Source organism: Canis lupus, chromosome 9, assembly GCF_048164855.1.
Source record: "Canis lupus baileyi chromosome 9, mCanLup2.hap1, whole genome shotgun sequence".
In the NCBI taxonomy this organism is placed as follows: domain Eukaryota; kingdom Metazoa; phylum Chordata; class Mammalia; order Carnivora; family Canidae; genus Canis; species Canis lupus.
Genome location: NC_132846.1, coordinates 5,629,285 through 5,647,986, shown reverse-complemented (window position 1 = coordinate 5,647,986; position 18,702 = coordinate 5,629,285). Strand labels below are relative to the sequence as shown.

General features: G+C 53.8%; 2 protein-coding genes across 5 annotated transcripts; both read right to left on the bottom strand.

Annotated features, from left to right (window-relative positions):
- Positions 1-2,966: 2,966 nt before the first annotated feature.
- Positions 2,967-7,727, bottom strand: IRF9 (interferon regulatory factor 9). The gene is made up of 9 exons (XM_072838003.1): positions 7,589-7,727; positions 6,625-6,805; positions 6,117-6,300; positions 5,780-5,910; positions 5,608-5,686; positions 5,433-5,504; positions 4,550-4,891; positions 3,582-3,697; positions 2,967-3,422 (listed from the first exon to the last, which is right to left on the bottom strand). The coding sequence occupies exons 2-9, from the start codon at positions 6,802-6,804 to the stop codon at positions 3,294-3,296; spliced, it is 1,233 nt and encodes a 410-aa protein (XP_072694104.1). The 5' UTR covers position 6,805; positions 7,589-7,727; the 3' UTR covers positions 2,967-3,293.
- A 437-nt stretch (positions 7,728-8,164) lies between these two features.
- RNF31 (ring finger protein 31) lies at positions 8,165-18,614 on the bottom strand. Of its 4 annotated transcripts, none has more exons than XR_012036324.1 (21): positions 18,206-18,561; positions 17,973-18,119; positions 17,669-17,824; positions 17,367-17,435; positions 17,208-17,283; positions 16,799-16,976; positions 15,915-16,317; positions 15,461-15,751; positions 14,960-15,208; positions 14,659-14,844; positions 14,348-14,554; positions 12,349-12,522; positions 12,168-12,266; positions 11,981-12,070; positions 10,740-10,854; positions 10,506-10,624; positions 10,110-10,288; positions 9,903-9,960; positions 9,113-9,209; positions 8,431-8,599; positions 8,165-8,316 (listed from the first exon to the last, which is right to left on the bottom strand). XR_012036324.1 is itself a non-coding variant. In XM_072837986.1 (21 exons), exons 1-21 carry the CDS (start codon positions 18,392-18,394, stop codon positions 8,263-8,265), a joined length of 3,231 nt encoding a protein of 1,076 aa, XP_072694087.1. In that variant the 5' UTR covers positions 18,395-18,614; the 3' UTR covers positions 8,165-8,262. The 4 variants fall into 4 exon arrangements, 3 of the variants coding, with proteins under 3 accessions (XP_072694087.1, XP_072694088.1, XP_072694086.1); XM_072837986.1 differs by having other exon boundaries at positions 10,110-10,223; positions 17,376-17,435; positions 18,206-18,614; XM_072837987.1 differs by having other exon boundaries at positions 10,110-10,223; positions 18,206-18,570.
- Positions 18,615-18,702: the final 88 nt, after the last annotated feature.

The window sequence follows — 18,702 nt, the reverse complement described above, 5'->3', positions numbered from 1 at the left end:
CAGTAAGGTGTCTGCTTGAGAGTCTCTCCCACTCCCTCTGCCCCTCCCACACGTACTCTCTCACTCACTCTCTAAAATAAGTAAATAAATCTTTTTTTTTAATTTTTATTTATTTATGATAGGCACACAGTGAGAGAGAGAGAGAGGCAGAGACACAGGCAGAGGGAGAAGCAGGCTCCATGCACCGGGAGCCCGACGTGGGACTCAATCCCAGGTCTCCAGGATCGCGCCCTGGGCCAAAGGCATGTACTAAACCGCTGTGCCACCCAGGGATCCCTTTTTTTTTTTTTTTAATTTTTATTTATAAGTAAATAAATCTTTAAAAAATATAGACATGTAGACCAATGGAACAGAATACAGAGCCCAGAACTAAACCTACAATTACATGATCAATGAATCTTCAACAAAGGCGGTAAGTATATGAAAAGGGAAACAGTCTCTTCCACAAATAGTGGTGGGAACATTGGATAGCTACATGCAAAAGAATGAAACTGGAACACTTTTCTACACCATACATAAAAATAGACTCAAAATAGATTAAGGACCTAAATGTGAGACTTAAAACCATAAAAATCTTAGAAGAGAGCACAAGTAGTGCTCTCTGACATCAGCTGTACCATGTTTCTAGATGCATCCCCTGAAGAAAGGGAAACAAAAGCAAAAATAAGGGATGCCTGGATGGCTCAGCAGTTTAGCGTCTGCCTTTGGCTCAGGGCATGATCCTGGAGTCCAAGGATCGAGTCCCACATCGGGCTCCCTGCGTGGAGGGAAGCATGGAGGGATTCTGCTTCTCCCTCTGCTTGTGTCTCTGCCTCTCTGTGTCTCTCATGAATAAACAAATATAATCTTTAAAAAAAAAAACGCTATGGAGACTACATCAGAATTAAAGGCTTTTACACAGTGCAAGAAACCATCAACAAAACTAAAAGGCAACCTACTAAACGAGAGAAGATATTTGCAAATGATATATCTCATAAAGGGCTAGTATCCAAAATATATAAAGAAGTTATGCAACTCAACACTAAAAAATCCCCAAATAATTCAATTAAAAAAATGGGCAGAAGACATGAACAGACATTTCTCTAAAGAAGACAGACAGAGGGCAGCCACGGTGGTGCAGCAGTTTAGTGCCGCCTGCAGCCCAGGGTGTGATCCTGGAGACTGGGGATCGAATCCCACATCAGGCTCCCTGCATGGAGCCTGCTTCTCCCTCTGCCTGTGTCTCTGCCTCTCTCTCTCTGTCTATCATGAATAAATAAACAAAATAAAAAAAAAAAGAAAAAAAGGTTACAAATAAAAGCAACTTTTAGCAAAAAAAAAAAAAAAGAAGAAGAAGAAGAAGACAGACAGATGGTGGCCAACAGCTACATGAGAAGATGCTCAACATCACTCATCAGGGAAATGCAAATCAAAACCACAGTGATCTATCACCTCGCGCCTGTCAGAATAGCTAAAATCAAAAACACAAGAAAAAAAAAAAAAACACAAGAAACAACATGTGTTGGTGAGGATGTGGAAAAAAAAAGGAACTCTGTGCACTTCTGTTGGGGATGCAAACCTGTGCAGCCACTGTGGACAACAGTATGGAGGGTGCTTAAGAAATTAAAAATAGAACTACTATATGATCCAGTGACCACTACAGGGCATTTACCCAAAGAATATGAAAGCACCAGTTCAAAAGGATATAGGCACCCCTATGTTTATAGCAGCAGTATCTACAAGAGTCAAACTATGGAAGCAGCCCAGGTGTCCATCGATAAAGAAATGGATAAGTAATTATACACGTGAAACTAATTTGACACTGTATGTTAATTATACTGGGATTAAAATTAAAAATAAAGAAGATGAAGTTGAGGAGGCAGCAAGGGCACAGGAGGGATTCTAGCAAGCAGAGGGACTCTGGAGTTCGAGTACCTGAGCACTCAGTACCTGCGTTCTTCCCTGGTAATGCAGAGGCCTGTTTGGGCTCTTGGCTTCTCAGGAGGACGATGGGCAAGACTGAATGGGAGGAAGATCCAAGGAGGCAGGCAGGAAGCTCAAGGGCAGCACTGAAGTTTGTCAAACATGCCAGTAGGAAGATCCTTGAGGGTCTAGGCGTCTAGGTTTTGATCACGTAGGTGAACCAGGCAAGGCTTCCAAGAGCAGCCTGACAGGAAGGAGTCTGGTCTGGGAGCCTCTCTTCCTCCAATCTGGGGTCCCCTACAGGAAGAGGGGAGCTAGAGGCTGCAACATCAGCTAAGTGGTGACTTAGGTCTGGACGTGAGTGGAGAGATTAAGATGACGAGTGGCCTTAAAAAGGAAGAACTTTTAGTTTGGTGGCAAACCCAGGGGGTAAGGGCTCAGAGGGGCCAGCTGACCTGGAGCCCTCAAATCTCAGTGAGCAAGTGTGGGTGACGTTGCAGCCTAGGCCAGATGGTCTTCTATGGGGCTTAGGTAGAGCAAGGAAAACAGTTTGGGAGTCCCTTCCATTGAGAGGATAGCACCCCATGTGTTGGGAGAAGAGGTGCCAGGGCCTGGTCTCCCTCAGCACAGGAGGCTCAGCAGCTCTTCCCTCTGATTCTGCCGCCCATTCCAGGCCCCAGTGCTTGTAGCCCAGAATTTGAGGGCAACTTCCAAGTTCACCTGTTCATTTAGAACTCCTGCCCAGAGTCCAACCCTAAGCCTGTTGTAAGGCCCGAATCGGAGGCCTTAGCCAAGAAGAGAAGAGCCCAGATTTTTCCGCGTGAGGTTGGTGGCTACAGCAGCTGTAGGCTGTGCTCTTCCGGGTGGCTAACCTCTCCCCTCTCCCCAGGCCCAGAACCCACAGAGCCCAGACAGCGTCCTAGCCAGAACCTGCCGGTGGAGGAGATGAAAAGGGCCCAGAGAGGTCAGCAGGAAGAGAACCCAAGTACTCACTCTCACCTTACATCTCTTTCACTTCCCTGTGACCCCTGCTACCTTTTCATCCCAACAAAGCAGATACTGACTCCTCTTTCAAAAAATTTTATTTTAAATCCCTAGTGAACATCTAAGAAGAAAATGTAAAGTGCTTGGCTTTAGGACTGGGGGAAGAGGGAAAGGTCCCCTGAGTTCATACCATTTGGACTTTCCCAGGTCAGTTCCTCAGAAATGAAAGGTGTATCTCAAAAAAACAAAAACAAACAAACAAAAACAAAAAACAGGGGGTATAAAGATCATCCTTGAGTTCTCCACCAGCCGGGTACATAAGCAGTTGAAGGACGCAGCTGTCAGAGACAACCACGGAGAACTGTCACCGAGGGAGGCAGGCCAACAGCGTGGAGAATGAGTCTCTTTCAAAGCAGATAGGAGGAAGAGAGAGGAGAGGAGGAAGCAGGGTCTCCCAGGCTCTGCAGCAGGGACACGGCAGCTGACTGCTCCTCTGGAGTCTCTTCCAGTAAATGTCGGGCAAAGGCCTGCTCCATCTGTGCCAGAGAAGGTGGGGGAGAGCTTGTCAGGAGCACAGCCAAGAGCAGACACTACCCTAGGAGGTCTTCCCCCCAGGCCCCGTCTCCTGCTGGAACCACCCCAACACACGCCCTCCAGGGGCAGGCTAGCCTACTCTTCCCCTGCCCTGAACTCACCTGCACCGTGATGAGGCTCTTTGGGGTACGGCTGGGGCCGGGGCTCTCCTCCCAGAAATTCAGTGTCACCTGGAACTCAGGTGGGGGACCCAGGCCCTGGAAGTACCTGACCAGGTCTGATGAAGGAAAAAGGGTTAAGGGCTAGAAGAAAGAGAAGACAGGGGCCACAGGCAGGGAGGGGACCGAGAGGGGCCCACCATGGACAAAGACGGATGGCTGTGGGGCCAGAACTGGAGCCGCAGGGTTGTGAGGCAGCTGCCTTATGCCAGGAGGAACGGTGGCAACTAAGCTGCTACTCCCATGTGCAAACAGCAAAGGGCGCCCCTTCCTCGAATAATACTTTGAGGTAACTGATTTTTATACGATCTGCAAGCTCTCTGCTGGAGAACTTAAGAGTCCTCCTGGCAGCCGGGTCTGCTTGACACAGAGGTGCCCCACTCTGTTGCTGGCTCACCGCCCCCCCCCCCCCCCCCAAGGGCACCCACGGCCCTGGAACTCTCCCGTTCTGTGTCCCCTACACTCCTGGCCAGATTTACAGGTGAAGGGAGGCAGAAGTAGAATTCCAGAAGTGGATGGGAGAAGAATGACCAGAGGAGCTGCCCGGAGTGTGGCAGGGCCGGTGAATAGGGGGAGGGTGTGTGTGGGAGCCTGTGCGGGAGAGGCCCAGCAGGCACACCTCCCATCACTGCATGCTGCCAGGCGGGGGCAGTCCCCGAGACGTGACATGTGTGCTGAGCTCCACCTGAGCCTCATCTTCCGAGGCCTGGACTAGGGAAGGGTGGCTGCCAGACAGCTGCCAGGGCGGAGCACAGGGCCCCACAGGATGTGCACGGTGCAAGGGCAGGGTGCCACACATCAGTTGTGATGAGGGATCTACTGGCAGAAACACAGGGTGGTGGCAGAGCCTATCAGGTCCCAGGGCGGGGCTACAAGGAGCCAGGGGCTCAGCTCAGCTGGAACAGCCTCACCTCTGCAGAAGTGGGTGGTTCTGAAGAGCTCCACACACTCATTGCTGGGCAGCAGATGTGGGCCTGGGCCAGGTGGGGCCTGGGGTGCATTCCAGGAGACGGGGATGGGGCAGAGGCGCTGCACGAAGAGGCCCCGGGAGTTGCTGGCTACCAGGACACCCCTCTCGATCTGGCTCAGCAGGCGCTGGGTGGGCTCTGGAGGGTCAGGCTTGGGAAAGACGACCTGCTCCATCCCGCACTGGGAGCCAGAGGGCTCGGCCACAAGGCGGCAGTCCAGGCTCTGCACCTGGGCTTTGCCCACCATGCGCCCACTGTAGATGAAGGTGAGCAGCAGCGAGTAGTCTGTGGACAGAGAACCACCAGCTGCCCCTGTGCTTCACCTGAGGGGTCCGCCTGGTCAGCCCCAGGGCCTGGGGGATGGAGGGGCTCCTCGAGAACCCCACACCCTCATTTTGCTGATGAGAAACGTGAGGTCCAGCGAGAGAAGCCAAGGGAGGACAGGGGTAGCAGCTTCATCTTCTGAGGCCAGGGGCCACCTCCTCATCTGCCCCATCGCCACCCTCACCAGCCTAGGGACCTCCTGCCAGACTTTCCTATCACCCAGGGCCTTACAGTTTAGGTCCCAGAGCCTGGGTCTCTGCTTGACCCCCAGAATTAATGTCTCAAAGTGGATTTCCTGGGAACAGAGTGTAGAGAGGGTATTTTTGAGAATTGAGCTGTGTTTGGAGTCTGGCCAGGTATCCTGCCTAGAAACCAGTGCCTCTGTCTGGGCAAGGTGGGCCCGGGCTGCTATGAGCCCTGCCAGACACAATGATGCATGCATGTCCGCAGGGAGACAGGCGGGGGGGACAGGGCGCAGGAATGAGTCAGAAACGCCACGTACCTGAGCCCGGAGGGGGCAGAAGCTCCAGTGACACCTGATCTCCTTGGAAAGGGGCTTCAGCGGTACCTGTGCCTAGAAGGGAAGCAGCGGTGTGCATCGCTCAGAGTAGGACTGGGGACTCCAAGGGCCAGAGGGTGCAGTGTGGGGGGACGAACAGAGGCGGGGGACGTGGTACCTTCCTGGGGCTCAGGGCTGCTGTTGCTGCTACTCCCAAAGTTTGAACGGCTCGTTCCCCCATTGGCCCCCACCTCCTCCTGCAGACACAGGATCTATGGTTGGCCCACCTCTCCCCTAGTTACGGTCCCTGCCCTCAGGCGCCACCCCCCCCTTCCTACCCTTGCTCTTACATTTCTGAAGGGGTCCACAAGCAAGGAGGGACTGGGAGCACCATTCTTCACGGTCCTCTCATCCTCCTCCCTTTCGGAGGACACAGAGCTGTGATGTCGCTTTGATGGTGATTTCTGGGTCCCAGGCTGGGCTGTGGAATATTGTGGAAGGGGAGAAATGGCAGAGCCTTAAGTGGGTACAGAGGGTAGGACAGGAGGCCGTGGAAGGATGGGCAGGCCCAGGAAGGAGAAGCTAGCAGAGCTCGCCAAGGACAGTGATGGGGCAGAGGTCCCAGCGAGGGGCTGCAGAGAGGCAGGTCTGCTGCTGCTAGGAGGGGTGGGGCAAGGGGACACCCACCGGGGAGAGTCCCGGAGGGCAGCAGCCGATACACCTTGTAGGGCTCAGCTCCGTCCCTATGGCCGTTCTCAGGCACCTCCTCAAATTCAGGACTCTTGTTGAGTGCACAGCGCAGCCGAGTCTTCCAGATAGCCGGGCCTTCCATGTCCCCTTCCTTATACTTCCCCTTAAATATGGCCCACGCCTTCAAAACACAGGAAGTCAAGCAGAGACAGCATGTTACATACCCCGGCTGACCCCCTACTTGCACCAGCATCACCAGGCAGACGGGCCACCTGAGCATCTGCACAGAAGGGCCGGCGCTCAGGTTTATGCTCCGCTACTGCCCTCTTGAAATCCTTCACAATGTTGGCATTTTCGCCATGCACGGGATGTGATGATCACGCAGCTGGTTCTACCCTCCCATCTCCCTTTTATCTGAAACCCAGGCAGACACAAGTCCTTGGGGGTGAGAGCTTCAGTGTATACCCCACCCCTCCTTTGGAGGCTCCAGTTTCCGCGCTGTCACCTTGAAGAAGGCGGCATCCTGGTCCTCACGGAAGTCCTGTTTGCCCGCATGCTTCCAGGGGATCCGGAACATGGTCTTGGCTGCGTCGTCCCAGCACACCCCTGGGAACTGCCCGCTCTCCACCTGCTCCACCACCCAGTTCCGCAGCTTTCGGGTGGAGCGTGCCCTGCCTGAAGCCATCCTAGGGACAAGAGTGGCAGGTGGCATCAGTGGGACTGACGCTTTGGGAGGGGACGTCTGCCAAGATCCTTACCACCGGGGTTGGATTCTGGCAAGGGACCCCGGAATCCCATCTATCTTTTGCCTGTAGACCTTTCTCAAAAATTCTGAGGCTGAATGGTGAGGTTTGTCCCTTCACTAGTAATGACAAACAAAACAAAACAAAACAACAAAAGACACATCTCTTTTAACCTCCCAGGCTGTGACATCTGGGAGGAAACTCTACACACTGGTACTAGTTTTAAGACTTTCTGGGGAAATCTGTTGTGTGGCAGAGAACTCTCTTGGTGTGGCTCGTGGGGACCGGCCCGGTCTCTAGCCCAAGCATCTGCAGTGGCAGTATACGCTTCTGAGATGCCTGCCTCAATGGCCCCTCACCCACTACCCCCCAACAACCTGGTCCTTGACCCCCACCCTTCCCCTATAGGTAGGTGGGGCAGGGCTGCGGCGGAAGTGGGCAGGGCCAGAAGGCAGGAAAACAAACGGGCAGCCAGAGCTGGGCCTCTGAACAATCTAGCAGCAGGGCTTCCTGCCCTTTACTTCTAGGGCTGGGGCCCCTGACCCCTGGTCAGCCTCTCACTCAGGCCAACTCCCACCCCCCACCCCCCGCCCCGGCCCCGGCTCACAGGCCATCTGTAGATTCCTGTTTCACAGAGGGGCCCCAGGAGACCCCACTCCCAACTCTAATCCGGACGGGCCTTCCAGCTCTAGACCCGGGCTGACCTCCACTCTCGGCGGGTCTTACCTGCGCGGCCAGCTGGCTGTCCCAAGATGCAAGCTGCCCTCGGCCCGGCACCCTCCAGATCTCTCCGCCCCTTCCTACAGTCCCCACCCTAAGTTTCAGTTCTCCAGGCGCCGCCGCTTCTCAGAAATCACGTGGTCCGAGCTGCAGGGCAACCGCGCGCCACCAGGGGGCGGCAGCATCCGAGGGCCCCCACCGCTCCCGTAGACCCCCCTGATTGCCAGCCGCTGCCGCTTCCCAGGGAGGCCAGGATTCTGGAGTCTGGCGGGAGGCCTCTGGCTAGCCCTCTACCACCCGTGCATCTGTGTTTACCCCCTCGTGCCTGCCTGGTGCCTGGCAGGTGACCTCAAATATCAGCTGGATTCCATGAAGGAACAAAGGACGCTGGGGAGGAGAAAGCCCAGGCCGGGTGGCTGGCTGGGGACAGCCTCCTTGGCCATCCATGGTGTCAATTCCTTCCTGGCCCTGAGTCCAAGGAGGGTCCTGTGGTGGGCTGCAGGCGGCCCTTTCAGCAAAGCTCTCTGTTCACCCCCTTTCCCTGGTGCCCCAGATGGTGGGGCAGAAGAAGACCACCAAAAAGCCTGGGCAAGGAGATGCCTCTTTATTGGTGCTGGAGCTGTTCCTGAGGAGGTTCGGCCTTGAGACACTCATGAGGATCCTTGCCCCCCTCCACCCCACTACTTCCTCCTGCGAGGGATACTCTGTCCCAAGGGCACCTCTTCCATCAGCTTCTGCAGGAGGAGAGAGAAAATGATAACACTGGAAGCCCAGAGCTCAGATGCAGGCTGGACAGAAGACTTGTAGAGTGTGGGTCAAAGGCGAGGCTGGGGGGAGGGAGGCTGTACCTGTAACAAGCGGGCATGGTAGGCAGGGGCATCCTCCCCTGCCACTGGCTGAGGGCGCACGTGCAGGTAGCGCTCAGCAGCCGTCTCCAGCTCCTCCACCTCATATAGGGTGGCTGGGTCCAGTGAGTGCGCGTTGATGAGGCTCACAAGATACTCTTTGTAGTGTGCCCTGCAGAGATGACAGGGTGGAGTATTTGTTCTTCTGTTTGGCTAATATATATATATATAATATATTTATTATATATGTTATATATATATATATTTTTTTTATTCATGAGAGATGCAGAGAGAGAGGCAGAGACACAGGCAGAGGGAGAAGCAGGCTCCATGCAAGGAGCCCAATGGGGGACTCGACCCTGGAACTCCGGGATCACACCCTGGGCTGAAGGCAGATGCTCAACTGCTGAGTGACCCAGGGGTCCCTTATTTGGCTAATGTTAACCAAGTGTGCCCCACACCTTGCTGGGCACTGGTGTACTCAGACAAACAGGACCGGGGACTCTTGCCACTTGTAGTGGTGGGTACTATCTCCCTGTGTGCACTGCTGGCTACTACCTAGCCACGCCCTTGCCCAGAGAGACCCTCTCTTACTTCCCCTGTAGGACCTACTACAGCCAGAGATCCCCTTGACTACCCAGGTGTATCCTCCTGCCCCCAACTCCATGCCGTGCCTGACACTCACTGGCAGAGGCCAGCATGGCCAGCTGGAGTCTCCTTGCCACAAGCTTCATCCCGGAACCCATTAGGGACTTCCTTCTGCTCCATCACTCGGCAGCCACCTAAGGATAAGGGAAGGAAGGGACCCTTGTATTGGGAGGAGGTGACTGACCACAAAGCCCCCAGAGAAGAGGGGTATGAGGCATGGGAGACAGGCTTCAGGGAGGGGACTGCTCTAATGGTGTTGGGGTCAGAGAGGAGTGGGTACTTAGAGACACCATCATGGGAGACCAACTCTGACACAGAAGCAGAGGCCCTGCTTTTATCCAAGCTTGGTTTTGGTCCATAATCATGTACCCTCTTTTTTTATTGTCACATACTCTCAAGACAACTCTGGACTATGATCCTTTGTGCCTGGTTAACTCATGCTGTGAAGGCCTTATCTTATGGTAATAAGGGGTGGGGTGTAACATCTTTCTGTTGCCCTCATGGAATCTAAAACAGTGCAACTCCTGAGTCTCATTAAATATTCCTTGAGTTAACTAATGAATCATTATCCTTTGGGAATGGGAGAAGAAAATCAGGATTAAGTGCCAAGTGCTTGAATATGGCCTCAAGTAAACAGCCGAGCTACAAAGTAGGGGTCTTACTCCCATGTCACAGACGGAGAAACCAGACCCAGTGAAATTAACCTGCCAAGAAGCCACAAGTGGGCACAGGCCAAGCTCTGAGCATGGACCCAAGCCTCCCCTTTACCCACAACACAGTGGGAGCCCGCCCTCACCCCCTTCTCTGAGGCCTGTTCAGACACTCACCGCCAGGAACTGCCCGGGCCCCTGCTGGGGGTTCTGTGTTGAACATGACATTATTGTCCTGAGGAGGGGCAGATGGTTGGGCGTTAGGTTCCCCTTGATGCCAGCCTACTGAATTGCCCAGCCCAGAGCCTTCCCTTTCTTGCCACCCTGTGCTTGGCCTTCTACCCTGGGCAATCTGCAAACCCAGCGTGGCTGGCCACCCCTGACCTGTAGCAGCTTCTGGAGCCGGAGAGCAGTCCAGTCCCGCAGGTAAAAGAGGCAGTCTCGTGGGTGGTGGCCATGCAGGGACTTTTTCACCCTGCAGTTAGGGTCTGGACATTTCTGGCGGAAACCCATATGGGAGAGGGGAAGTTGGAGACGGTTGGGGTCCTGGCTTCTCAGAACCCCTGTATGAGGGGTGTAGGGAAGAGGGGGGGAAGATGGAGACATTGGAGGCAAGCAGGCAAGCAGAAGGGGAGAGGGAACAGAGAGAGGTGCTTTACACCCCCACTGGCCTCCCCTTTTCTTCCCCTAGGCTACTCCTTAGTGCCTTTGCCCCTCACACCCAATGGCAGCATCCCTCCCCCGCCCCCCAATCCCTTCCATCCTCTCCTCCAGGCTCACATTCTTGGCGTAAAAGGCATTGTAGCAGCCGCTGCAGAACTGGTGGCGGCATTGGGTGCAGTGAAAGTGCATGCAGCCTCCTCGGGCCAGTGCATACGAGAACTTGCACTTGGGGCAGTCTGTAAGGAACAGCAGGTCAGGGCTGGTGCTGCCACTGCTCCTGAAGGCCTTTGGGAAGAGAGCCTCTGGCAGTAACAAATGACTGGGCAGACAGGCCCAGTGGCACATCCTTACCGATGCCATTCTCCTGAAGATACAGGGCTAGGCCCTGGGCCTGGTATTCGGGGTCATTGTTGCGTTTCCAGTTCTGGAAATCCTCACAGCTCCGGCCTCGGTGCTGCTCCTCCCACTGCAGGAGGGAAAGCAAGTTTCGCATGAAAGCTCCTCCCTGGGCCCTTCCCAAGGACCCCGCCTCTCATACCTTGTGGGCCCTGGCTTTACTTTACAGCACTGTCATTCACTGTTTGCTCCAGTCTTAAACTGAGGGGCCAGGCTTGGTTCTTTCACCTCTTTGTACTAGCACACATTCACCGGCAGGTTGTATTTCCACCCCCCTAAACCCACCTCAGCCCTGTCCCCTTTTCCTTCATCCCTGCTGTGGCCACCCTACTCCAGGCCAGGTCAGGTCTTGCCTCGGTTACTGGTGTCTCTACCTCCACTCCTGCTCGCCTGTGGCCATAGTGCCTTGGAGAGCATAAGGCAGGCAGCTTCAACAGTATGGCAGTGTTCTAGATCTGAGATTCAGTGATAGGGTCTTGGGTGGTCATTTTATTATTGTGTTTTGTAACACAGATGTAACTTTTTGGCATTAGAAGTTAAACTTTTTAGAATATGTGCCGTCAAAGTGAGCAATCAAATGGCAAACTTTTTATTTTATTTTTTATTTTTTATTTTTTTAAATGGCAAACTTTTTAAAAGGCAAATGAGATAGTATCACCCCTTGGTTAGTCTTAGAATAAAAGGCAAATACCTGCCTCACTTGGCCTCACAGCCTTTCCTGATCTGGCAGCTAGCTCCTCTCCAACCGCCTGCCACTCTCACCCTTGCTCTTGGGGCTCCAGCCACACAACACTTTTTCTGACTTTGGACTTTCCACGTGTTGTTCTTTCTGTCCCGAATATCCTTTGCATAGTTGGCTTCTTCTTAACTTTCAGGCCTGAGCTTAAATTAAACCGTTTTAGAGAAGACTTGTCTGACCTTTCCATCCTAAGTAGGTGTATTCTGTTATTCCTAATCTGAGATTCCTGTTTTCATTATAGAACTTATGCTATGTGTACTCAGGCTCTCTCTCTCCCTCACTGCCTTTCTTGCCTTCCTTCCCCACTCTTCCTCCTCACCTTACCTTTCACCCTCCCTCCCTCTCTCCCTCCTTTCCTGACTACTGTGAGCTCTTTGACCCCAGAGCTCACATCTGTTCCATGCTTCAGCATACCCCGAGTCTGACAAGTTACTCTGAAAGGATGAATGGGCCTCACCTGGCGCTTACAGCGCACACAGAAGGTCTGGTGACACTGGGGACATGTTGCCTCCAGCTGCTCCCGTTCATATATGAAGCCAAAGGAGCACTGTGGGTACAAGAGTATAAAGCTACCTGAGGCCTGATCTGGCCCCCTGCCCTCCTCCCTGCCCCCTCCAGTCAGCTCCCCTGGGCAGGCCACTTACTTGGGCACACCACAAGAATTTGGGGTCCCGCATGAGCACACCCTCAGTCAGCTTCTTGTGAAACAGTGCATAGGCATCTGGCTCCAGGCTCTCCCGAAGCTGGGGACAGGATGCAGAAGTGGTGGGTGGGCAGGGTTCCTGTTCAAAGCCAGGGCACCCGGAGTCTTAGGGACTGCAGTACCTGGATGTCAAGTGTAGAAAAGTAGCTGAGCAACTGCGTGTCATCGGTGAGGTCAGGGCGGCCACAGGCGGGGCACACCATGTCTGTGATGTGTTTCTCCTTCAGGGCGATGGTGAAGTGCTGGCGGAAGCAGTCGGGACAGATGGTGCACTCACAGGAAGTCAGGGCCTGCATCTGTAGGAGGAGGCAGGGGGAGGAGGGGGTCTGAAGCCACAGCTGCCAGCAGTGGGGAAGGGGCAGCAGCCAGGTGTCTACTGGAAACCAGGGTCTGATTAACAACTGGCCAATGTGGCAACCTCCAATAAGTGCTTAGCAGGCAATCTGAATGTCTGAAGACTGTGATGGAAGAAAACAGACAATCCTGAGGCCTCAAGGAAATGGAAGAGTGCCCTCCAGAGGCATTCATGTTAATGGAAAGCAAACAAACAATATGTCTGAATGGACAAAACTAGAAATGGAGAACAGACTGGTTGTTGTCAGGTGACAGGAAGAAGGGAAGAAAGCTGCAGCCATAGAGGGGTTGTACAAGAGGGTTACTTTAACGGTGGTGGAACAATCTATATCTTGGTGGTGACATGAACCTATAAGCAGAATAAAATAGCACAGAGCGGGATCTCTGGGTGGCTCAGCGGTTTGGCGCCTGCCTTCGGCCTGGGGCGTGATCCTAGGGTCCTGGGATCGAGTTCCATGATGGGTCCTTGTATGGAGCCTGCTTCTCCCTCTGCCTGTGTCTCTGCCTCTCTCTCTGTGTCTCTCATGAATAAATAAATAAAATCTTAAAAAAAAAAAAAAAAAGGCACAGAGCCACACACTCATCCGTGTGAAAAATGAACAAGGTCTGCAGTCTAGCTCATGTGGTACCAGTGTTTACTTCCTGGTCTTGATATTGTACAGTAATTACAGAAGATGTCACCAATGGGAGAAGGGGGGGGTAAAGAGCACTCAAGACTCTATACTATTTTTACAACTTCCTGAGAATCTACAATTATTCTAAAATAAAAATTAAAACATAACAAAATAAAAATTAAAAACAAAAAACAAACAGAGCCAGCCTAACTAAATTCGACTGTATCTGGCCCACACACTGCCCTTCTGGCCTAGAGTAAGCAGTGGTCTGCTCCGACCAACCACTTATTTGATGATGAAATTAAAGAATTACTGGTAATTTTTTTGTTGTGCCAATGATATTTGTGGCTGTGTTTTCAAAAACTTCTACCTTTCAGAGATACAGCCTGAAATATTTACATGTTGACTAGAGGATGCCTAAGATTTGCTTTGAAAATATATTTTTTTAAAGATTTTATTTATTTAATCATGAAAGACACAGAGAGAAGCAGAGGCACAGGCAGAGGGAGAAGCAGGCTCCATGCAGGGAGCCCAATGTGGGACTCGATCCCGGGTCTCCAGGATCACGCCCTGGGCCAAAGGAGGCGCTAAACTGCTGAGCCACCCAGGCTGCCCGCTTGAAAATAATTTTGGAAAAAAAAAAAAAAGAAAACAATTTTGCGTGTGTAGATGGAATAAAGATTGGCGACATATTGATAACTGCAGAAGCATGGTGATGAATACATTGGGGGGGCATGGAGGAAGAAATCCTACATTTTGTGTTTGAAATGCTTCATGGTGGCACAGTAAAAATAATGGTGGCCAGGGACACCTGGGTGGCTCTGCAGTTGAGCATCTGCCTTTGGCTCAGGTCATTATCCCGGGGTCCTGGGATCAAGTCCCACATCGGGCTCCCCGCAGGGAGCCTACTTCTCCCTCTGCCTGTGTCTCTGCCTCTCTATGTCTCTCATGAATAAATAAACCCCCTAAAAAAAATAATAGTGGGGGCCAGGAGGTGGTTTATTCCTGCCCCTCCCTTTCTAGATGCCATCAGGAGCACATGGGCAACTGCAGAGTAGAAGACAGGGCCAGAGACAGGGGCTGACATGGAGCAGGGTGCAAAGGGAACAGTGTCATTCTAAGGCCAGACACAGTAGGGGATGGATGTGCTTACCCGGTTGCGGGGCAGGGCCCAGCCACACACGGCACACTCCTGGGCAAGCAAGCGGCGCAGGAAGGCCCGGTCCTGGCTGTGCCTCACAGCTTCCACCACATCTCCCAGCTCATAATTCCTGGGTGTCTCCTGCAGCAGTGACAGTGCCAGCTCTGCTCGGCCCCAGCTGGGGAGGGCGTAGACTGCCAAAAGCCGTCTGACCAGACTCTACAATGTGATTCGAGTACAGGAGGAAGAAGTGGCTGTCAGACCCCAAGAATCCTACCCTCACCCTTCCCCCTGCTCTTCCAAGTGGATTCTCCTCCTAGTACCTGCTTATCTGGCCCATCCCAGGAAGGAGTGGGATCAAGGCCCTTGTCCCAGAGGCGCTGATGGAAGGGCTCTAGGCGCTGGCGCTGTAGTTCTGTCAGGGCCCGTGCCACATCACCACCATGTTGGAACAATGCTTGAAGAGACCCCTCCTCGGGCCCAAAGCCCAGGGACCGGAGTTCCTGCACCTGCGAGTTGTGGGTAGAGAGGAGTGAAGAGGGAGATGGCAAGGAAAAGAGTGTGAGAGGTTCTGAGACCCATAGTCCTCAACCCTGTCCACCCTCCTGCCAGCATAGCGGGTACCTTCCTCCGCCGGGCCCTCACACACTCTTCCACAGCTTCATCAAGATTGCCATGACGGTCCAGCCAGGCTTTCCGGGCCTCCTGACAGGAAAAGGCACCCAGCCCCGGGTCCTGCTGTCCTGCCAGCTCGGCCACCATTTCCAGCACGTAGGGCAGCTCCGAGCGCAACCATTGCAGGGGCACCTCAGTGCCTGAGTACTGTAGAGCTGAGAAGACCTCCTCTGGACAGGCACCTGCAGCTTCCCCTTCCTAAGGCACAGTCCCACCCGGACAGATGGCCCATCAGGAAGGACACCCTCCAGCCACCCTCAGCCCGAACCACAATGCTGACAGCGATCATGTCAGCAGTACATGGTATGATATTTGTCATGTGAGAAGTGTTCAGTAAGAGGCAGCTGCTGCTAACAACAGCAAGTTTTGCAAGAACTTGTATTAATCCACTGTAGCTTTTCCCTTCCCCTACTAGCTCAACCCTACCTCATTCCAGGCCTAAATCCTCACCCGGATCTTCATCACTAGTTGGAGACCTTCCTCCCGCATCTTGTCCTGGCGCTGCTTCTCAGGGTCCCCACAGTAACCGGGCAGGGGGGCACTGAGGCACCGTGGAGGCCGTGGCTCAGGAAGTCGCTCTTCCAAAGAGCTGGCATGGAGCTGGGGGGCCTGCTGTACCAGGATGGGGCTGCTGGTCCGGTTGCACATAGCACACACCCAGCCAGGGCCCGAGTTGCAGAAGGTACAGTGAATACAGTACCAGACTGGAGGCTGGGCAGAGGAGAGCAAAGTATCCCCCTGCTGGGAAGGCAAAAAGTATTACCCAATTGAAGGCTGGCTGAGGCCCAAATGTAGGGAGCTGGGGGGAAAGACACAGAGGAACTCAAGAAAACAGGAGAGGAGGAAATAGAGAATGGCCTGGGTGGTGACAGGTGCAAAGAAAGAGCTGTAAGGAGTAGGTTACCTGAAGGGGCTGCAGGCAAATGCCAGTATCCCGAGAATCCACCACCAAGCTAGGAGGCTGAGCCAGCCGAGGTCGCTCACAGATGGCACACAGCACAGCTGCTGCCTCATTCTCAAAGGTGCAGCTCTGGCAGGCCCAGCGACCCCGTGCAAGCTCAGGTTCTAGGCCCCCAGTTCCTTGGGAACCCTCAATCCCCAGCCCCAACCCCTTACAGCCTCGGGGCCGATCACAGGCCACACAGAGCACTGCCCAAGATTCATTTAACATGGCACAGGCAGCACAGTGCCAGGGCAGACGGGCATTTGCAGGATCAGGGGAAGCTTTCAGGGGAAGCACAAGAGAGCTGTCTCCCAGGGCCAGCAGGGATGCTGACTGAGGCCGCAGTGGAGCTAAGGCAGGTAAGCTGTAATGAAAAAGCAGAGGTGGTCTGCTGAGGGGCCCTGGTGCCTGGGTCCCTCTTTCCCGGGCATCCCTCGTTCTCTGTGGGACAACACAGACCCTGTCCCTTGCACATGCTGTTTTGTCTGGAACACTCCATACCCACAGCCTATTCAACACTTAAATTATAACTTAAAGCTCGTATCTTGCTGATGGATATTCCTAACTTGGGGCCTGACCCATACTAGGTGCTTAGAAATCCTACTGATTGAGCTAGTCTTTTAGGCTAGGTTCCTCCTCTTCCTATCTTATTTGCACAACATAATAACCTATCTTGCTGTGACTGCTACTTGCTTGATATGTACCTCTGTGACCTCTTGGAGGGCAGTAACTGGCTGCTTGCCTTCTATTAAGGTCTTTAACGTAGAAACTGACGTATAGTAGATATATATGTAACTCTTAAATTCTCTCAACTTCACTCCTATCCAGAAGAGAAGATCTCTCACCTGGGAGTCAGGTGGGTGGTTTGGGAGCCCCCCGGCAGGGTCTGACGGAGGTGATGGGCACGGGACGGGTGTCCATGGAATAGGCGATCACAAGCTGGACACAAGGCCTGTTTACAGGTTGAACAGTGCAGTGTGCCTGGGGCAGAACCACAGAGGAAGCAGGGACCAGGAGTGGAGCCTGGAGAATAGGAGAAAGAAAAACTGAACATCTTTCTGAAAAAGATCAAGTTACATCTGAATTTGCTGTGAAAGGGAACAAATCAGACTACTTTTCAACATATCCAGACCCAAGGAAACAATTTTAATCTCTTTTAAAGGGCAAAGAAGATAAACAGAGGAGGGCCTCAAATTTCCATCAATATAGTCTATTAGAAACCGCTCCCACCCCCCTTCATAGGACCAACGATACCTGGGGCAGAGGGTGTGGTGAGGGGGCCAGGAGCAATCTCTCTCAGTAAGGGGGCAAACTCTGAGAGCTGCAGTATCTGAGAAAAAAAAGGGCAGGGCAACTGTGTGTCCCAAAACCCCTTTCCCCTTTGGTCATAAGGTCTTAAAGCCCCATCTCTACCTTCCTTACATCATCCTCAACCTTGTCTTCCAGCAGCTGCTCCAGTGCTTGTTGTCTTGGGTGAGTATTCTGCAAACAAGGTATGAAGCATTCCTACTTGGAACCCTAGGACAAGGCCCTCCCTCAAAGCCCTGGTTTCTCAACATCCACAGGAAGAAGAGTATGGGAGTTCCCAGGTTGCTATGGGGACTATGCCCATGGTTCAGCAGCATGAAGGGCCCCAGACTGCCTCTGGGAGTGAGGGTGGGCTCCCCAGATCTGGTATTTAAGTCCTCAGGACTAGAGACACTTCAACATCTCACCTGTAACAGCAGGCTGAGCTCTGTCCGAAGCAGCAGTACTTCTAGTGTGACTGTAGCTACTTGGTGCTCATCTGGCTCCTCCTGCCCCTCAGGGAAACTCAACCCATCTGGCTGCTCCTCTGTGTAGCCATACAATCGCAGAACGTCCCGGCCCCCCTACCGCATATTCAAACCAGTCACCCACCAAGCCCCCTTCTCAAAAGGGCTGGACCCCTCCCCATTAAGCACAGCCTCAGGCTCTTTCTAACCAACCCCCTAGCCCAGGCCAAGTCCCCTTCTCCCATAAGGGGCCCAGGGGCTTCACCTGCACAGCATCCACCGTACTGCGAAAGACAGGGTTATTGAACTTGACCCCGCGCCAATACCGGGGCCGCTGAGGGCTGAGAAGGTTGCGGCCATATTTCTCCAGGATGTTCAGGGCCGTGGACAGGGTGTTGAGGTAGTTTCGGGGCTGGGAGCAGTCAGAGAGCGGAGAGCTGTGAGTCCCACCCTGGGCGCAGCTCCCCTGGCCTCCTCCCGAGCGGGGCCGGGCCTCACCTCCCCATGAGCATTGCAGCGGACCAGGCGTGCGGCGTCCAGCTGCAGGTAGCGGGCCGCTGGCGGCAGGGATGTGACCAATAGCGGCCGGAGCTGCTCTACGGAAAACACCTGCCCGGAATCCTTCCTCAGGGCGCTCGACAGCTCCTCGCGGGCCGCCAGGAAGGCCCGCTCCTCCTCCCCCGGCATCCTGAGACAGGAGTCAGCCCCAGCCGCGTCGCCCGCCGGGACCTGGCGCAGGCTGCGCGCGGCTTGAACGCCACCCCTCCCGCCCGGTGTCCGGCGTCGCGGCCCGACTCGGTCGGCAAAGCCGCCCCAGGTCACCCGGGCCACGGTCACTCCTCGGCCCCGGGCCCTGCGCCAGTGTTAGCCGGGAACAGGAAGTACTAACGAAGAGGGCGGGATTGCGACCTAGTTTCAGGGGAAGGGGAGGGCTTTAAGGTTAGGACAGGGTGGGGGTCGGGCAGCGAGGGGGCGTGGCCAAGAGGGAAGCCGGG

Excerpts from the sequence above, each read along its gene's own strand:
- IRF9 (XM_072838003.1), bottom strand. The coding sequence starts at position 6,804 with ATGGCTTCAGGCAGGGCACGCTCCACCCGAAAGCTGCGGAACTGGGTG. Across the intron at positions 6,301-6,624 it reads AGGATGCCGCCTTCTTCAAG|GCGTGGGCCATATTTAAGGG; the intron begins GTGACAGCGCGG and ends TGTGTTTTGAAG. Across the intron at positions 5,687-5,779 it reads TTGTGGACCCCTTCAGAAAT|GAGGAGGTGGGGGCCAATGG; the intron begins GTAAGAGCAAGG and ends CTGTGTCTGCAG.
- RNF31 (XM_072837987.1), bottom strand. The coding sequence starts at position 18,394 with ATGCCGGGGGAGGAGGAGCGGGCCTTCCTGGCGGCCCGCGAGGAGCTG. Across the intron at positions 16,977-17,207 it reads CACCACACCCTCTGCCCCAG|GCTCCACTCCTGGTCCCTGC; the intron begins GTATCGTTGGTC and ends CCTATTCTCCAG. Across the intron at positions 12,071-12,167 it reads AATTCTTGTGGTGTGCCCAA|TGCTCCTTTGGCTTCATATA; the intron begins GTAAGTGGCCTG and ends TTGTACCCACAG.